The following is a 15,918-nucleotide window of genomic DNA, read 5'->3' as shown; positions in this document are numbered from 1 at the left end:
GACGGCAGAGCTTTGGACTGGGAGCCACTTGGGGATGGGGACCCTGTGCCCTGTGAAGGACACACAGGCACAGCCTCGAGGGGCTCCCGGTGGGGCCTGGGGGCCATACTCACCCTTCCCGATCTGGACGAAGCCCAGCAGGATGATCAGGGCCAGGGCCAGGAGCTTGGCGGCGGCGAAGGCATCCTGGACCCGGGTGGCGGCCTTCACGCTGTAGCAGTTGACGGCCGTGAGCAGCACTGGAGGGACAGAGGGCAGTAGTGAGTCCCAGAGGCAGACACCAGCTCCAGGGGAGGCTGGGAGGTGACCACCCCACCCCACCCCACCCCAGTGCCAGGGCTGGGTCCACCAGAGAAACAAGCTCCTGAACCAGCTCTGGTCATTCCAGCCCCTAGGCAGGCTGTGATTTTCTGGGACCTGTTTTGATAAGGTTCACAGTTCTTTTAGGTCTAAGGGCTAGATCCTAGGTGCCCGTCAAGGGCTATAAAGGACCTTCCCTTGCTCCCCCACTGCACCAGGCCAGAGCACCATCTGTAGTCAGGGCTTCCAGTGGGGGCGCTGTCTCCAGAGACCCAGGTGAGCAAGGTGACCCTGCCACTCGGAAGGTACCCACTACATCTTTTTGCACCTACACAGCACCCTGGCCTGATGGTGAGACCCATGCACAGCCCAGCTGCCAACCTCGACAAGGGTGGGACCCTTTCCTCAAAGTGGGGTGTCCTGCTACCCTGGAACTACCCAGCCAGTCACCTGGGGACAAGGGGGCTAGTGCAGCATGGGAGGGGCCGCGGGGGCCTGTGATGAACAGAGCTGCACATGCTGAAACCGAAAACAGCACTGCGTGCTTCAGAAGCCTGAGGCCCAAGGAACTCCACACAGACGGCTGGAACCCCTGCCCCAGAAGGTGCTGCTGGGCACCCGTTCAGTTCACAGCCAGAGCCCCTCCTGGGGGTGCCCATGCTGTCCCACGGGAGCACTCCTGTGTCCCCTCTGGGTCGGATTTCACTTGCCGGGTGATTTTCCCAGAGGGAAAGCTCCACGTTGTGTGGGACCGCAGAGCTTTGGACTGGGAGCCACTCAGGGACGGGGACCCTGTGCCCCGTGAAGGATACACAGGCCCAGCCTCGAGATGTGGGGTCAGGTACACTCAGACAGGTCTCCAGACACCAGCAAGTCCTCCAGGGCCCTGTAAGGCCCCAGCTCTAGGCCAGAGAGTGCGTTTGTGTGTGTTCCGGGGTTATTTGTTGACATACACAGGCACGCTGAGCCGCTATTCAGGGATCTGTGAGCTGGTGGGAAACAGCCACTCCCACAACTTAGAATGAAGTAAATCACATTAACCCAGAGGCACCGACTCCGTGACACCCCTCACTGCCAGCCGCACTGCCCTTCACTCCTCTGTGCCCACGAGGTATTTGTAGTTGTCAGGAGCTTGAAATCTGCCCATGAGAGCGTCTACACCCCAGAAGTGGGCAAAGCCCACCATGGGCCACCCGCACAGCACTGCTCAGGCTGCAGGCAGGCGAGAGCACCGGAAAGGCCACGGCTTCCTCTTCTCTTTCCGCACGGGAGGCGTGCTCAGAAGATGCTGCCAGCCGCGGCCTTGGGGACTCCAGTGAGTGGCTTTTTCCCAGCAGAACAAATCCTATGGAATTTTTAGTTTGAGCAACAGACCCCAAGGAAAGACATCCATGCTGATTAACCGACCACACCAGGTGGGGAACACACAGTAGTTCCTGGAGTGAGGAACGGCTGCCAGCCTCCCCTCCCATCTCTCGGGAACCAACCAGCCTGCCACACCTCCTAGAAGCCGGAGCGGAGGCGACTGCTGGGCACCGGGAAAGCCTGGCTGACAAATGTCTGAAAGTAATTGTGTTCGCTGCCATTCCTAAAACAAAAAGTGTGAAACTTCCCTCCACTCCTCACCCTAAGTGAAGCGGTGAGGAGTGGGAAAATCCCCTCGTCCCAGGACTCCCAGGGACATGTAAATGTCACCAGTCCACAGCCTCCAGTCCAACCCTCGGGGCTCAGCTGGGTTGCTCAGTGGGTCTGGGCAGTTCCTTCTGCACTGCCCAGGGCGAGAGGCAGGTCCTGGCTTGACAGTCCCATTTACTTACAGGGGTGGAGGGTGACCACAGAAGAAGCCAGGCCTCAGGGACCTTGCCGGCAAGCGCGGGCTTTCCGGATTCCGGATTTGCAAGAGGCTGGCCGATTGCATCACTCGCCCCAGAGGGAGGTGGAGGAGGCGTGGCCAAGCCACAGAGGAGGCTGCCTTTCCCCAGGAGACAGCAGGCACGCGGCCGCCACCGAACTCCAGAAACCAGACAGGCGCTGCCGGCACTGGATGCGGCCCCCGAGGCGGCTGTCACCTCTGCTCGGGGGCTGGAGGGGGTCCAGGAAAGGCAGTGATTTGCCCAGAAGTGCCAGCCATGGGCTGTTCTGCCACACTGACATGGTGCTGGGCAATGACGCCATCACAGCTGTCACCCTGGGTGGGAAAGATGCCAGGCCCCCCCGCCACACCCCCACCAACACGACCCCGCCTGCCCAGTCCCAACCGAAAACAGTCCTCAGGGGCTGGTGGGTGCCACAGGGAGCACTCACCGGATCATCTCCTGACATTAAAAATAACCACCGGGCAGGCAGACAGGAGGGGCTGGGTCTTGGAAGTCAGGTGGAAAGCGCACGGCCACAGAACAAAGGGGAACTTATCATATTTCTTTCTTTTATAACAAGAACATAAATTTTAATGTTTACTGACGTTGGGTGATGAGTAAACAAAGGCTTCATTATTCTCCACAATGTCCTTTCTTTAACTTTTAGGATGAAATAAAATCTTAAACAAATACATGGATTCATGTGGGTTCAGTACTTTCTGGCTTTAAGGAGACGAGGCAGTCATGGGAGAAGTCGGGGGTTTCAACCTCAGCCTCTGCTGGGACCTGCCCCCTCCCCAGCCTCAGTGTCCACACCTCTGAGGGGATGCTGGCTGACCCCACAGCAGGGAGATGGGCAGGGCTGTGTCCCGAGTGGGAGCAGCGGTGGAGGGGGGCAGTGGTGGTGAGCACACAGGGTCAGCAACCCCAGATAAGTGTGGCTGTGCTGGCCCTCGGGGACAGCTGGGCCAGGAGATAAAGCCCTGTGGCTTGGCTTGATCTGCAGATAGTCGGGCAGGCTGAGCTGGGAGCCCCTCCCAGACTGGCATGCCCTTCCCCGTGGTCATCTGGCTGCCTCCCACCTGGCTGGCTGGCCGGGGTCCCTTGGAAAAAGTGCATTGGAGGGACCCCTGCCCTCCTCCTCCCTTCACCTACACCCCATCACCCCCCAGGGGCAGGTGCGGTGTCCTGGGGAGGTTGCCACCACCCGGCATGGGCTAGGGGGACACCCTCACCCACCCCCGTGCCTCCCCATCTCTGGAGTGAGCTCCCAGAGATACTGACCTCACAGACAGTGCAAGAAGGTGCCTGAACAGGGAAGGCCCACAGACAGGACAGGTGCACACCTCGACCCCTCACCCTGCTCCCTCCCGACTCGCATGTGCAGCCCCTTCCCCCGACTTGTAAACCAGGAGGCTGCCTTCTCGTGGCTCCTGGCCTCTCCCATGGGGGAGATGATTCTGAGGAGTACCCAAAGGCTCCCTAACCCGAGGCACCTCCTCTGCCTGGCACCCCCTGAACTCACTTCTGCAGCATCTGAACCTGTCTGCCTCCCCTGATGCTGGCAACTTGGTCGCCTGGTCCCAATTCTGTCCAGCTCCCGATAAAATCCTGCCAGATACAGGGACGGTCCTTCAGGGTCCAGTGTGGGAGGACAGGTCCCGCAGGGCCCAGTGTCAGAGGACAGGGTGGGGGAAAGACCAGTAACAGGGGTTTTCGACGTGGAGAGCAGATGAGAACCACGGCCCCAGCTGGGTGTGGACCCCAGGCCCCAGGAACCCGCCCCACACAGACTAATGCCTAATGCTTTCTGGTGACAAACGTGTAGCAGGTACGGAGCGTCTGTGGATAAGGCTCAGGCCCAGCCATGAGGAAAATCCTCTTTGCTGGCCAGAGAGGCCGCCCCCTGGGCCACCAATCCTCACCTGCCCCGCAGCCGGACAGAGCAGTGAGTCCTGCAGGGCTCAGCACCTCGGCCTGTCTTTGAGTGGGGGTACCCAATGAGCACGGGGTTTAGGAAATTGGTATCTTCCTCCCTGGCCCCTTCGAGCCTAAGCCTGGCCACTCTGAGTGCCCCAGGCACACGTCCAAAAGTCCCCTCCATCCCTTTCAGGCCCAAAAGGAATGGAGGCGCTGCCGCCAGGCCCCCAGGGACTTCCTCCAGGAGTCTGTGGAAGGAGAGCGTATGCACATGGTTTCAGAGTCTGTTGATACAAAGGGCCAGCTCTGGGGCAGAGACAGTCCGAGGCCTGTGAGCCGTGCTGCCTTATGGGCAAATGACGATCATTTACGTGGAACTGCCGGAGACAGCACACAGGAAGTGGCTGGTGGCTTCGCTGGCTGCAGGAAGGCCAGGCAGCCTCGTCCCCCAGAGCACACCCGGCACAGCAGTCGGCCCTGGGTAAGAGAGCAGCAGCTGACCCTGGCCCGACACTGGTCCCGTCCCACCCAGCCTAGCCTGCAGCCCTGAGCCCAGCCGGTACCTCTCAAACCTGACACCCAGCCTTGGAGCCTGGAACCCCTCTTGCAGCTGGCTGGGGGTCCTGAGATAGCTTCTTTGTCGGAACCCACTCGGTACACACAGGGCCCCGAACTTAATGGGAGCCCAGTGAACATGGGGCTTAGTGAAATCAGTGCCTTCCTCCCTGGCCACTGCGGGTCTCAATATCCCCTGCTCCGAGGGCAAGCCTCCACCTTCTCCACAACCTCCCAGGTCATCCCCCCGTGGGGCATGTAAAAGCATTGGCAGGGGTGGGGGGTGCGGGGGAACACATCGGCATAGAACAAGCTCCTAGGGAGGCTGGCGCTGCTGGCCCACATCCCCCAGCCCCGCACACACGGTGCCTTCCTGATGGACACGTCATTTCCACTGGGGTCCAGAAAATCAATGTGTCTGACCCTGTGACCCCTGTCCCCACCCAAGGCCCAACCTCTCCCCAGAATGGGCTGGAACGCTGAGCCCCCCATGCGGGCTCCAGACCCACCTGCCTCCCCATTGCCGGCCACAGAGAGAGGTCAAAGGGGTCCAGAAACCCCAAGGAAACAGCAGTTCAGGGCAGGGCAGCAGAGGCGGCGCCTCCCGTGTGGATGCCCAGTCTCCGCGGAGCACAAGGCCCCACCTGCGGGCCATGCGGACACGAAGCCAACCCAGACAAGCAGAGAGATGACCCAGGACCCTGGGCCTGCCCACCTGCTCAGTGTTGATTCACTGATTCCTGCGGAAACAAATCACTAACAGGCTGGTGTCACATTTCCAAATTCCCTGTGAGCAGCCCTCGAACACATGTCTTTGTGCCTTTTTCCATTTTTACCCGCGGCTGAGTTAGGTCCGACCGCACTGTCCCGGCTGGCACGGGGGTGGAGGCGTCAGCAGCTGTCCGGAATGGGGCTGACACACTCGTTTCAAACAGCCCAGGAAGGTGCAGATTTGGGAAGCTCTGAAATCTGCTGACACCCCAAGTCCCAGGGTGAGCGGGAGAACCCAAAAAGGGCAACTTCTCATTTGGTCACGTTCTCCCGACGCAAGCGTCCTGGGGAATATGGGTTTCCCAAGGTCCCGACTCCAGGAGACCGCCAGGAAGGGTCACCCGCCGCCTCCAAAGCCCTGACATCAGGCCACCTGGTGCTGAAATGCTGTAACTCGGTTACTTCGGGGACTGAGCCTCCCTTTCCTTTTCTAACAGATTGGAACACCGCCTTCCGGTGCACAGGCGAAATGCCTCACGCACGGACGTGTCCTATGTGACCCATGAAAGCATCACCACTGATCTGATCAGTCACTGCTGCGCCATTATCTTCGGGGCACAGATGAAGCCGTGGGCACCAGTGATAAGGAGCCACCACTGTTGGCTAAGTGTGGAGCCTCACGCATCTCTGGCCTAGAAACCCACGCCCCACTCCGAAACCTCTACAGCTGCATCAGTCAGGCTAACAAGAAAAAGGAGAGAAAATCGCTCCAGTCACAGTATTGTGGGGGTGGAAGGACACTTGTGGCAGCCAATGCAGCACCTGCATTTTATAGCTGGGGTAAACACAGATCAGAGAGGTTGTCCTACTTGCTGAAAGGCACACAGCAGTTCCTGGGCAGCGGAGTGAGGATACTCTGGTCTAAATGTCATCCTCGTGCTCTGGCTGCTTAACCGGGCTTTTCAATCCTGGCTGTCCCAGAGAAGCAGCAAACCCACGTGGGCTCCTGGCCAACATCCAGGCCAGTCCAGTTCAGCAGCAAGTGGAAGCAAACACCACACAATGAACTCACCGAGCAGAGAGCACTCAGGCTTAGCCAGCACAGAGCCTGTCCAGCTCACAGGCGGAGGCAGCCGCGACAGACTCTGCAGGTGTGGTGATGGAAGCCAGGAAGAATCCCTGGTGATGGGGAGCCTCAGCTCTGAGCGGGTCCTGAAGCCATCTCAGGGCATGCGCTGGCCAGGGGCTCCTGCCCTCCCTACCTGCCCTATTACCTGTCAGGGCTGTTTGATTCCTGGCTGGCCCCTCCGCTACCTGACCCCTGCCGCAGACCCAAGCCACCCCAGACTCCCAGCTCTAAAACAAGCACCCAGAGATGTCAAATGCCTGGCTCTGGGCCACACAGCTTGAGGGACTCAGAGCTCCAGGGACAGAGCCTGGGCCCTGCTCAGGCCTTCTGCAGAGACCCTGGGCTCTTCAGGCGACTCAGCTCACAGGGCCCCTACATGTTACCAGGTGAAGACACAGCCCCAAAAGCCCTCTGGCTCTGAAGCCACATGTGAGCTGTGGGTGGAATCCCGCACCAGCCTCCAGCGGCTAGAGAGCACAGGGACAAAATGCTGGGCTGGCCCTGGGGTCACAGGGCCTTGGTTCTGTACCAGTGGCAGTCTGAGCATGTACACCAAAAATAAAATTCTAAGCCCCCAACCGACTGAATGGACCCCTCCCTCTTGGCCAAGGGGATTCCAAAGTTAACCTAAAAATCAGGTCACGATGGGAAGAGGGGTCATGTATGCCTCATTATCCCCCTCCCTCCTGAATTCAGGTACAGCTGACCAGCACTAGCATTAAAACAGAGATCTTAAGGCTGACAGACTGGAGCCACAACAGCTGACTGTCGTACAGGATCGCATGACAGGGAGGAGGCCCTGGAGGAGACGGAAGCATCTTACCCCAAAATATATACCTCTGACGTTTTAACATGGCCCTGAAAAGCTGTCTCTTGTGGGGAAAATCTACATTCTGTAAAGAACTCCCTTCCCTTTCTAGGGCTCTTCCTGATCCAGGGGAGATTGAAGTGAGCCTGGCACCTTTTCAGGTCTGACAGACACCAGTACTACCTACTCAAGCCTGCTACCTGGAGGGTTCGTCCACAAGAAGAATCTTGGTCTCTGGGCTGGGCGCAGTAGCTCATGCCTGTAATCCCAGCACTTCAAGAGGCTACGGCGAGTGCATCACCTGAGGTCAGGAGTTTGAGACCAGCCCGACCAACATGGCGAAACCCTGCCTCTACTAAAAATACAAAAATTAGCCAGGCGTGGTGGCAGGCACCTGTAATTCCAGCTACTTGGGAGGCTGAGGCAGGAGAATCACTTGAATCTGGCTACAGTGAGCTGAGATTGTACCATTACACTCCAGCCTGGACAGCGGAGTAAGACTCCATCTTAAAAAGAAAAGAAAAAGCAAGAATAGAATCTTGGTCTTCAGGACCTCCTAACTTACCCAGATATTCCTTCCTACTGATTCCAGGTCTTTAACTAGTAACTCTTTCAACCAATTGTGAATCAGAAAATCTTTGGCCAGGTGTGGTAAATCCAGCACTGTGGGAGGCTGAGACGGGCGGATCACCTCAGGTCAGGAGTTTGAGACCGGTCTGGCCAACACGGCAAAACCCCATCTCTACTAAAACACAAAACTGGCTGGGTGTGGTGGCGCACAGCTGTAGTCTCAGCTACTCGGGAGGCTGAGGCAGGAGAATCACTTGAACCCAGAAGACGGACATTGCAGTGAGCTGAGATCTCGCCACTGTACTCCAGCCTGGGTGATAGAGCGAGACTCCAGCTCACAAATATATGTGTATATAAAAGAAAAATAAATAAATCTTTGAACGCACCGGTGACTGTGGAGCCCCTCCTACTCTGGAGATGCTCCGCCTTTCCTGGCAGAAACAAGACCCTTCCACGTATGGACTGATGGCTGTCCGTAACTTTCGTCCTTGTGAAATGTATGACCTTGAGCTGTGGCGCAGCCCCCTGGGGCACAGGTCTTCAGGGCCTCCAGGCCTTAGTCCTCACATTTGGCTCAGAATAAAACTCTTCAAATATTTTAGAGTTTGGCTTTCTCATTAACAAGCAGCTCACACAGGACAGCGTATCAGCAGTTACAGATGCCGGCCTGCCAGAGGTCAGTGAGACTCAGCAGACAGCAGGTGCGCAGGCATCACGCTCTCAGGGGCTGAATGCACGGGAAGTCCGGCTCATTCCTCACGTGCTGGGCAAATCCTAGGGCGGGGAGAACCGTCCTCGGACAGGGATGCAGAGACAGAGACGCCTCCCCTGCTCCTGGCGGCACACAGGTGCTGAGTCCACCTTCCGGAGGGAGAGTTCAGGACTCAGCCAGGATCAGGGAAGGAGACGCTGGGCGAGGGGCCCTGCCCTCCTGTTGGAACAGGGCAGCGGCGGGAAGGGGGTGATGCCACGGGGCCTCCGGGGAGCAGGCGGGTGCAGAGTACCAATCTGCATGCATATACACGTCCTGTCCCTGCTGGGCAAGGCCTGCCCATGGCAGCCATCCAGGTAAGCCTCCAGGGACAGCCAGGTCTACTGTGGGGCAGAACCCTGCGGCTGTCCAGCGCACCTGCTATGAGTCTGGGAAGGATGCAGAAGGGTGGAGGCTGTGAGGGCCCCCAGGGGTGGCTGGGGACACAGAGGAGCCTCTGACCTATCTGTGTCCTTACCCGGGTTGAACGGGCCACCCGGCCTTGCTGACTGGCACCACCGCAGACCCTTGGCCCCCAGCATACTCCCCAGGAGTGGCTGTGTGCTCCCCTATGGCTGATGACAAATGGGGGCTTCAGTGTAGAGGTAGGCACTGTGTCCCCAGGCTCCCAGCTCGAGTCTGCCTCAGTTTCCCCAGATGTAAATTGGGGATTATCACTGGCTTCAAAGGCTGGGGTGGAAAGTGGTGATGAGAAGTGTGAGTCCAAGCTGGGTGTGGTGGCTCATGCCTAGAATCCCAGCACTTTGGGAGGCCAAGGTGGGCGGATCACAAGGTCAAGAGATCGAGACCATCTTGGCCAACATGGTGAAATCCCATGTTGTAAAAATACAAAAAAATTAGCCAGGCGTGGTGGCACGCACCTGTAGTCCCAGCTACTCGGGAGGCTGAGGTGGAAGAATTGCTTGAACCCAGGAGGCGGAGGTTGCAGTGAGCCGAGACTGTGCCACTGCACTCCAGCCTGGTGACAGAGCAAGACTCCATCTCAAAAAAAAAAAGAAAGAAGTGTGAGTCCAAGCCTGGCCCTGCCTTGGACAACACTCTCCAGGAGGCGCCTCTCACCCTGGCAGGCTCCAGGGGGTCTGCGCAGCCCACCGTTCTGTGTGAAGGCGCCTGATACACATTTCTGGGCAAGATTCTGCACATTCTGTTGGATTATGAAAGAGGTCTGTGACCCAGGAAAAAAGGGTCAGAAGTGCCCGCTAGGCTCTCCGGTGTGCCTCGGGGTCATGTGCTTCCGTGGACTCGCCCGGCTGGCCCCGAATCCCATGATGCGGCGTGACCTGCCCAGGCGCCGGCAGCACTTTCATGTCTGGCTGGGAAAGTCGGATTTCAGCGCTAATCACCGGCTGCCGCCTGCACCGAGCCCAGGGCTTGATCTTGGGGCCCACCCAGCTCCTTACACACCCAGAACCTTCATTAGTTGAACCAGGGTCCCAGCCGTGGGGGTGCGGGGCGGAGGGATGCGGGGTGGAGGGGTGCGGGGCGGAGGGATGCAGGCATCCCAAAACCCGACCCGGGCCAGGTTTTACACGGGCCTAGACTGAGACGTGGGGCTACAGGCTGCAGGCGCTGGACACCCAGGGTGTGGATAGAGGCTGCCAGGCAGCCTGAAGACCCCGGGGCAACACACATAGGCCCCCTCTGCTCTCTGGTCACTAACTGGCCAACTGGCCTTGGAGTCCACTGACCACAGCTAAGTCCAGAGCTATCCAAACCCACCACGTACACCTTTCAGCCTTTAGGGAGGGGCTCAGAGACAGTTGTGGCGATTCCTACTTCTATCCACAGCCCCGACCCTGAGCCTGTGCCGAGGGACGGTGGGTGAGCTCTGGGTGACACCCCCAGAGCTCCAGATGAAGGGAAACCCTGGATCCTCTCTCTGCTTCTTCCCTCTCCCTCTTTGTTCCCTTGCTCCTTCCTTCTTTTTGCCAAAGGAGAAGACAGTAAGCTAAGGGCTGCTCAGGGTGCACGGGGAGCAGGAGACGCAGGCACGAGGAGGAACAGTCACAGCACACAGAGGCCTGGGATCCCCAGACACCTGGCGCTAGGGCAATCCCACTCCACAGCCAGAAGCAGGCTCGGGGGTGCCCAGTGGATTTCTCAGAGCCTTGGCTGCTCTCCTGGCCTGATGCTAACTGGACGAGGTCTCAGCTCACAGGTTCCTAAAGGCACACCCACCCACAACAGATCTGCTGAGGAGTGAGGGCCATGGGGAGAGCCACCTCACTCCAGGGAGCCTGGCACAGTCCCCCATGAGGCCAGGTGTCCTCAGCCACCTGCAGCCAGAGTCCCGTGAGACCAATGGGCATGCCTCCTGGGACTCTCCCAGCAGGCAGGCTCCTGTCCTTCGCCCAACTGGGACAGAGAAACAGGAGGGGCTCCTTCTGCTTTCAAGGCATAGAGGGGCTGTCTGCAGGCCACTCCCCGACACCTATGCACTTGGGGAAGTGACTGAGACTCTGGTGGGCCCATTGGCCCTTCTTCTGAGAGCCTCTCACTGGAGGTGAAGGCCCCCGAGGTGAACAGTGTCTTCTGAACCTCTTGCCCGGGCCGGGACTCTGAGCAGATGCTACCATACTAGCGATGCAGAGCAAGCTGCGGCCCAGGGAGGTCGGCCAACCTGCTCAAAGCAAATCCGGGCCCAGCCAGAATCTCAGCTCCAGCCTGTGTGCCTTCCGATAAAACCCAACATCACCCGAATTTCCAGGACACGCCACCAAGTCTTCACTAAGCAATAAATAACCCACACAACCCTATTCTCATGCCAGGTTCCACACGGCCGTCCAGAAAGCGACAAACGGAGCTGGTTCCTGTCACCTTTATGACGAGTGAGAAACGCGCCAACACGAAGACACGCGTGAAAGGACCTCATCTCCTAATGAGACTGACAAGCAAGGGGTTTTTTCCACTTTCACCATCAGTGGGATCATTCTAAGCAGAGGCCAAACCGTTTCACAACATGATTATTTAACAAAAAGAAACTCTGTGGGACGTGCCTGGGGGACTAAAAAGACAGCCAGCAAAAATGGGACCCTTGTTCTCCAATCCGTGCCCTCTCCTGAGGCGGCCTCAGAGGCCCGTGGGCTGAGGACAGACACAAAGCCTACCTTCTGTAGGATCAGGCTCAAGAAATAACGGGGTACAAGGTGCCCTTCCCCGTCCTAAGGAGAAATTCTGGAACCCAACCTTATGTGTGACAATTAAGGAAAAAAAAATCACTTTCTATGGCTTTTCACTGCTCCAGGAGCCATGTCCACAGGCCAAACGCCCGGCCTCTCCTTCACACCCCGGAGCGCCCATCCTGCCCACTGGCCGGGGTTCCAGGCCAACCCCCTCCACCTGAGATGCTGCCACATGCACACGCCGTATGACTTCTCGGAAGCCCTCCTATAAGGGCAGGGTCTCGCTTTCTGGGACATCCGCTGCCTTCCTGTGAGCTGAAGTCAGAGCGACCTGAGAATCGGCTTGGAGTTGTACCGGCCTCAGACAAGCACACCCACTTCTCAGCAGAATCTGCATGTTCAGAGAACACAGCTACTCCTTTTCCCCTTACACACAGAGTAAGAAGAGATTCCTTCTTGCAGAGAGCACATCCCTTTCTGTTACTGAAAATCTCTTTCCAAAAAAAAGCAACACACACCACGGAGGTGGGTCAGAGAAAAACAAGTACCAATGGCTTAGGGACACGAGAAGCGTGGCCCTCACTTCCCCTGAAAGGGATCCTATTAACTAAACCCTCACCTCTGGGTCAGAGCAGGTGGCGAGAACAGAGCCTCCCTCAAGGCCGCCCCTACCCACTGGAACCAAAAGGACTGCTGGAAAGCTATTTAAAATACTTTTCAGTACTCTAAGAATGTTATGAAGAAAAAAAAAAATACTTTTTAGGCTGGGCATGGTGGCTCACGCCTGCAGTCCCAGCACTTTGGAAGGCAGAGGTGGATGGATCACCTGAGGTCAGGAGTTTGAGACCAGCCTGGCCAACATGGCAAAACCCCATCTCTACTAAAAATACAAAAAATTAGCTGGGCACGGTGGTGAGTGCCTGTAATCCCAGCTACTCCAGAGGCTAAGGCAGGAAAATCACTTGAACCCTGGAGGCAGAGGTTGCAGTGAGCCAAGATCATGCTACTATACTCCAGCCAGGGCAACAAGAGTGAAACTCGGTCTCAAATATAAAATAAAAAATAAATTAACAAAAACTTTTTAAAGCCCTATTACCAGAAAATAAATCCAGGAACATGTGACTTAGTACAGCCTCTTTGGAAGGCACGTTAGCTATTAAGCTAGAATCCACACACCCAGCCGGGTGAAATGGCTCATGCCTGTAATCCTAGCACTTTGGGAGGCCAAGGCTGGCAGATTACCTGAGGTCAGGAGTTTCAGACCAGCCTGGCCAACATGGTGAAACCCCATCTGTACTAAAAAATACAAAAATTAGCCAGGCGTGGTGGCGCACACCTGTAATCCCAGCTACTCAGGGGACTGAGGTAGGAATCGCTTGAACCCAGGAGGCAGAGGTTGCAGCAAGTCAAGATGGTGCCACCGCACTCCAGCCTGGGTAACAGAGTGATTCTGTCTCAAAAAAAAACAACCCACACACCCTTTTACCATTTGCACGAAGCTGGGAAGCCCCAGATGCCCTACGCAGGGGCCTACGGGGGCTGCGGTGAGCACACTGGGTCTTCCTAGCAGCTAGAAAGCCAAAGGGCAGCCTCTGTGCACTGCCTGGGGAAAATGGCAAGACCACTTTCTTTTTTTGAGATGGAGTCTTGCTCTGTCGCCCAGGCTGAAGTGCATCTCGGCTCACCACAACCTCTGCCTCCTGGGATTAAAGCAGTTCTCCTGCTGCAGTCTCCTGAGTAGCTGGGATTATAGGCATGTGCCACCACACCTGGCTAATTTTTGCATTTTTAGTAGAGATGGGGTTTCACCTTGTTGGTCAGGCTGGTCTTGAACGCCTGACCTCAGTTGATCCACCTGTCTTGGCCTCCCAAAGTGCTAGGATTACAGGCCTGAGCCACGGCACCAGGCCAGTTAGGGATTCATTTTAAAGGTTAGAGTGCAGGCCGTGTAAGGTATTAACCATGTCATTACCTACCGAGCCACCATGTACCTAGGCAGGAGGGAGACTCAACCAGTGAAATTCTCCTAACGACAAGACAAGAATCCGAGTCACCCTGACATCCACATCTCCAACGCCCACAGGAGCCACAGGCTCTCCCACTCTGGTCCGCGTGTTGGTGTGGCTGCCACTCAGGGCCTCGGGAAGCTTCTGACCCCAGGCAGCCACAGAGCCCTGCCAGAGTTTCGCCCTCTGCACTCTCACATTCATGGAGAAAGGCCTCCCCGTTCCCCTCCCCGCCAAAGTAGAGTGAGGCATAGAAAGACTCCAAAAGCCCAACAGCGCCAGCAGGTCCTGCCAGTCAGAAGCCACTCCAAGTAATTACACAGTCCCCTGATCTCAAGGCTCATGATCCCAAACTATAAATTTAGCCCTTCCCAGCATGAATGTTTACACAGTACTGAGGTCCAGGCCGATCCTTACATTAGCTGGCAGCTCTCAATGCAAATAAATCTAAGTTTGAGATGGCCTGGGTTCCAGCATAAACTTCAAAAGCAGGGCACTTCTAAAGCCATGGGATGAGCCTGAGAATTACCAAGACCCGTCCCCCCTCCCAGCCCCAGACAAATCATGTGGCATTTGGTACAAGAGATTTCCCCCCTGAAATCCCAGAAGAAAACTGTTTTGAAAAAAGCCATTCTCTCTGGCCTGGTGAGGAACATACCAGCACTGAGCCCACCACACCAGGACAACGCCCCATGGCTGTTTGCCAGCGTAACCCGGGACCTGCACGTCCATCCACTCCAACACAGACTGAATATGCAGCCAAGTTCCCCCCTCTCACTACTGGGCAACCCTCATGGGGGTTCCCTTAGCCTACACCAGCACGTCACTACCCTCATACCATTTGCACGATTTTATTACTACTGTTTCCTTTTGAGTCAGCCCGTGTCACTGCTTCCTGACAAGCCGGTTTGGGGAGCAGAAATGATTTTTTTAACTGCAATTCCCCTCTCACCAACCAGCCAGCTATTGGAGCTCTAACAGTAAACGGGCTGCTCAGCTACTCCACGTGGGTGCCACGCAAGAGGCTGGGAGTATTGCTCAGCGGGGCCGACAGGAGGCTGGCACTTGGTTAAACCGCTTACGTGGGGGAATGGAATGCCCATCGAAGCGCAGGGACCCTACTGTCGCCTCACTGGAGATATTCCTAGACCGTGGGGAAATTCCTAGACTGTGGAGATAAGCGTAAAAGAATGAATGAAGAAACGCACGTGGTTTCTGCGACCAATGACCTTAGCCTAGAACTGCTGAGACGGTCCAGGGATGCAGAAAGGTAGAGATGTGGGATCCAGGGGCGCAGGGGCGCAGGGACCCAGGGACTACAACCCCGCAACCCCCGGCCCGAGCCCCGTACTCACGCACGCAGAGGCAGGCCACGAGCTTGGCAGCCTCCTCGGGCACCGGGCAGGTGGGGAAGAGCGGCTTCAGCAGGTAGGTGGCGAAGACGAGGGCCACGATGTACTGCGAGGAGGGCCGGATGATGAGCAGCTCGATCCAGAGCTTGAGGAAGGCGGGCAGCGAGCCGTAGACCTCCAGCATGTAGGCGTAGTCGCCGCCCGACTTGGAGATGGTGGTGCCCAGCTCGGCGTAGCACAGCGCGCCCACGATGGAGAAGACGCCGCACGCGGCCCACACCACCAGCGCCAGCCCCGGCGAGCCCGCCTCCTTGAGCACGCCCGTGGGCGTCACGAAGATGCCGGAGCCGATGATGGTGCCCACGATGATGGCCACGCCGTTGAGCAGCGTGATGTTCCGCTGCAGGGTCACACCCTCGCCCTCCCCCGCGCCCGCCGGGGCCGCGCCGTCCGCAGGCTGGGTCGCCAGCATCTTCTCCCGCGCCTCCTCCTTCTCCTCGGCCGCCGGGGCCGCTACCGCGCGCCGCTTCGGACCCGCGCCCGCCATGCTCTCCGCGCGGGCCGGGCCTGGGAACACTAGAGCGCCGCTGTGGTGCGAGGAGTGTACGCACCGCCCGCCGCCAGCCTCTGCGTCAGCGCCCGCGCCCGCGCCGCCTTTTATGCCCGTGCCCGCCAGCCCCGCCCACCGCCCGCGGCCCCGCCCCACCGCCGCCACCCGCCCGCCAGGCCCCGCCCCGGCCCCGCCCTTATCCCCGCCCCCTCGGCTTAGCTCGGAGCACGTGCGTCTTCCGGCCCAACCTGGCGGGCGATTCCCGGG

At 57.8% G+C, this 15,918-nt stretch overlaps 1 protein-coding gene across 1 annotated transcript in view; it reads right to left on the bottom strand.

Moving 5' to 3' along the window:
* Nucleotides 1–15,648, bottom strand: part of SLC7A5 (solute carrier family 7 member 5) — a 36,571-nt gene extending 20,923 nt beyond the window's left edge. The window contains exons 1-2 of the mRNA XM_012466072.3: nucleotides 15,105–15,648; nucleotides 114–239 (exon numbers count right to left, since the gene is read on the bottom strand). Coding sequence (XP_012321495.2) covers nucleotides 114–239; nucleotides 15,105–15,648 — 670 coding nt within the window. The remainder of the gene's footprint in view (nucleotides 1–113; nucleotides 240–15,104) is intronic.
* Nucleotides 15,649–15,918: the final 270 nt, after the last annotated feature.

This window comes from Aotus nancymaae, unplaced genomic scaffold, assembly GCF_030222135.1.
Source record: "Aotus nancymaae isolate 86718 unplaced genomic scaffold, 86718_ANA_hifiasm-v0.15.2.pri h1tg000095l, whole genome shotgun sequence".
NCBI classification, from domain to species: domain Eukaryota; kingdom Metazoa; phylum Chordata; class Mammalia; order Primates; family Aotidae; genus Aotus; species Aotus nancymaae.
This window is presented reverse-complemented; position numbering and strand designations above follow the sequence as displayed.